General features: G+C 44.4%; 1 protein-coding gene across 1 annotated transcript in view; it reads left to right on the top strand.

The window, feature by feature from the left end:
* Positions 1 to 369: 369 nt before the first annotated feature.
* Positions 370 to 1,781, top strand: part of LOC113466543 — a 5,258-nt gene continuing 3,846 nt past the window's right edge. Inside the window, exons 1-3 of the mRNA XM_026822051.1 lie at positions 370 to 404; positions 722 to 936; positions 1,456 to 1,562. Coding sequence (XP_026677852.1) covers positions 370 to 404; positions 722 to 936; positions 1,456 to 1,562 — 357 coding nt within the window. The remainder of the gene's footprint in view (positions 405 to 721; positions 937 to 1,455; positions 1,563 to 1,781) is intronic.

The following is a 1,781-nucleotide window of genomic DNA, read 5'->3' as shown; positions in this document are numbered from 1 at the left end:
GTAAAAAAAAAAAAAAAAAAAAATCATTTGAAAACAAAATTTCGCCATACTTTCCACTCGCGTACTTGGCAGGTATTTCTTTTCATCATTCGAGCCTAATTTTCTTCCGTGCATCGTTCAATCAAAATTCCAACTGAGCCACATAATGAAGCTTAGTATTGCGGGTTCGATTCCCGCCCGGGGCGGATTTTATCCTGATGGGATAATGTTCGTTCTCTGAACGGCTGGCTTTCTCCTATCCTGTCTTCCTTCTCTCTTCGATTTCGGGACGATAAGACCATAGCAGTTATAGTTCCCTCTGTCAAACCTCTTTAAAAAAAAGAAGCTTAGTATTCATTGTTTACATTAAATTTGGTTGCAAGTATTTCCATGCAGGCTAACGGAAAATATACGATGAACAATTTGTAACAGAACTTATGGCAGGACTATGTGTGTCCGGACCATCAAAATGTCAATCAAATGATATTTTCCCAATGGGATGCCATTCTCATTGCTTCCTACATATCTTCGGTGTTGCATGCTATTGGTAGGTTGGGACATGGTTTGTATTGACCCGCAGTCACATTTATCATCCTCAGACAGCCTCCAGCTCACCATGTTGTGTGCGCACCGTCCCACTCCCGTTCTGTTCGCAGACGATTAAAGAGACCTCCAAGTTGGGAAGGAAATAGATTCCCAATGAGACAGGTTTGACTGTAATATTTCTCTTGAATGATTTCAGGGTGGGTTCATTCAGTGGTGTACCCATTAGTTCTTCATTGGGAAGCACAAGCAGTACTAGTCAACATAGTTCTCAATATCAACAGCGTTACGGAGCAACCAGTGGCGGAAATATTCTAGGTGTAACATACGGTAGCACTGGCACTGACGAGGATGATACTCAGAAGTTTGTGCCTGTACCCGCTACTCTGCCTGCTGCTAGTGCACTCACCACAGGTAATTTATATGTCAATCGTTATTAGTCAGTCTAGCTTTCGAAAGGCGTCCACTCGTAAAGTTTGGTACCGAAAACCAAATGTCAGTCCAAATCAGATTGCTTGGTACGAGAGTTAAACCTAGTTTCAAACTCAGATTGTGGCTCCGGGCATCCATAGGATCAAGTCAACACATAGTATACATATGAGCTATCAGCAACCTCCGTGGCCGAGTGGGTATCACACTTGGCTTGCACGCAGGAGGTCCGGGTTCCCGGCGGGGCCGAGGTTTTTTTCGGCTCTGTGCTTGGAGTTCGGGGTGCACTCAGCCTCGTGAGGACAATTGAGTAGCTAGTTTATTTGAGTAGCGACCAGTGGCGGCATTACAAGTCGAAGAGATGAGCGATAATAAATATGATTGAGTAAATGAAAGACTTGTAATACTGTGATACCCACAAAGTTGTGAGAAAGCTCTCTGCTTTACCACAAAGATTCATGATTTAGATTTAGATTTTTACATATGAGCTCTCTTGTATTGCAGGTGCTCACAAGGAGACGCATGATTCTTCCATCTCTTACTCTACCAGTGGGGTAGCCCAAAGGTGTGTATCAGCCTGGCCAGCAGCTCGCTGTACCCTAACCTGTCTGGCCACCTGTTTATACAGCCCACACCTGTGTCGTTAAATCTGAAACTTACTTTTGGGAATGATGAATGCCCCCGTCCCGGCGGAAGTACCTTGGACTTTCGAACCCCGAACGCGAACTCAAGTTTTTCAGGACACTATGTTATAACAGTCTCACCCTACATCAAGGCTGCCCATGTAAGACCCTATATGACTTTCAGTTTGCGGTAGTGAGCCATGAGAC

The sequence above is a fragment of the Diaphorina citri genome, unplaced genomic scaffold, assembly GCF_000475195.1.
Source record: "Diaphorina citri unplaced genomic scaffold, Diaci psyllid genome assembly version 1.1 scaffold289, whole genome shotgun sequence".
Lineage (NCBI taxonomy): Eukaryota > Metazoa > Arthropoda > Insecta > Hemiptera > Psyllidae > Diaphorina > Diaphorina citri.
Note: the sequence above shows the minus strand (reverse complement) of the source record. Positions and strands in the feature narration are given on the sequence as shown.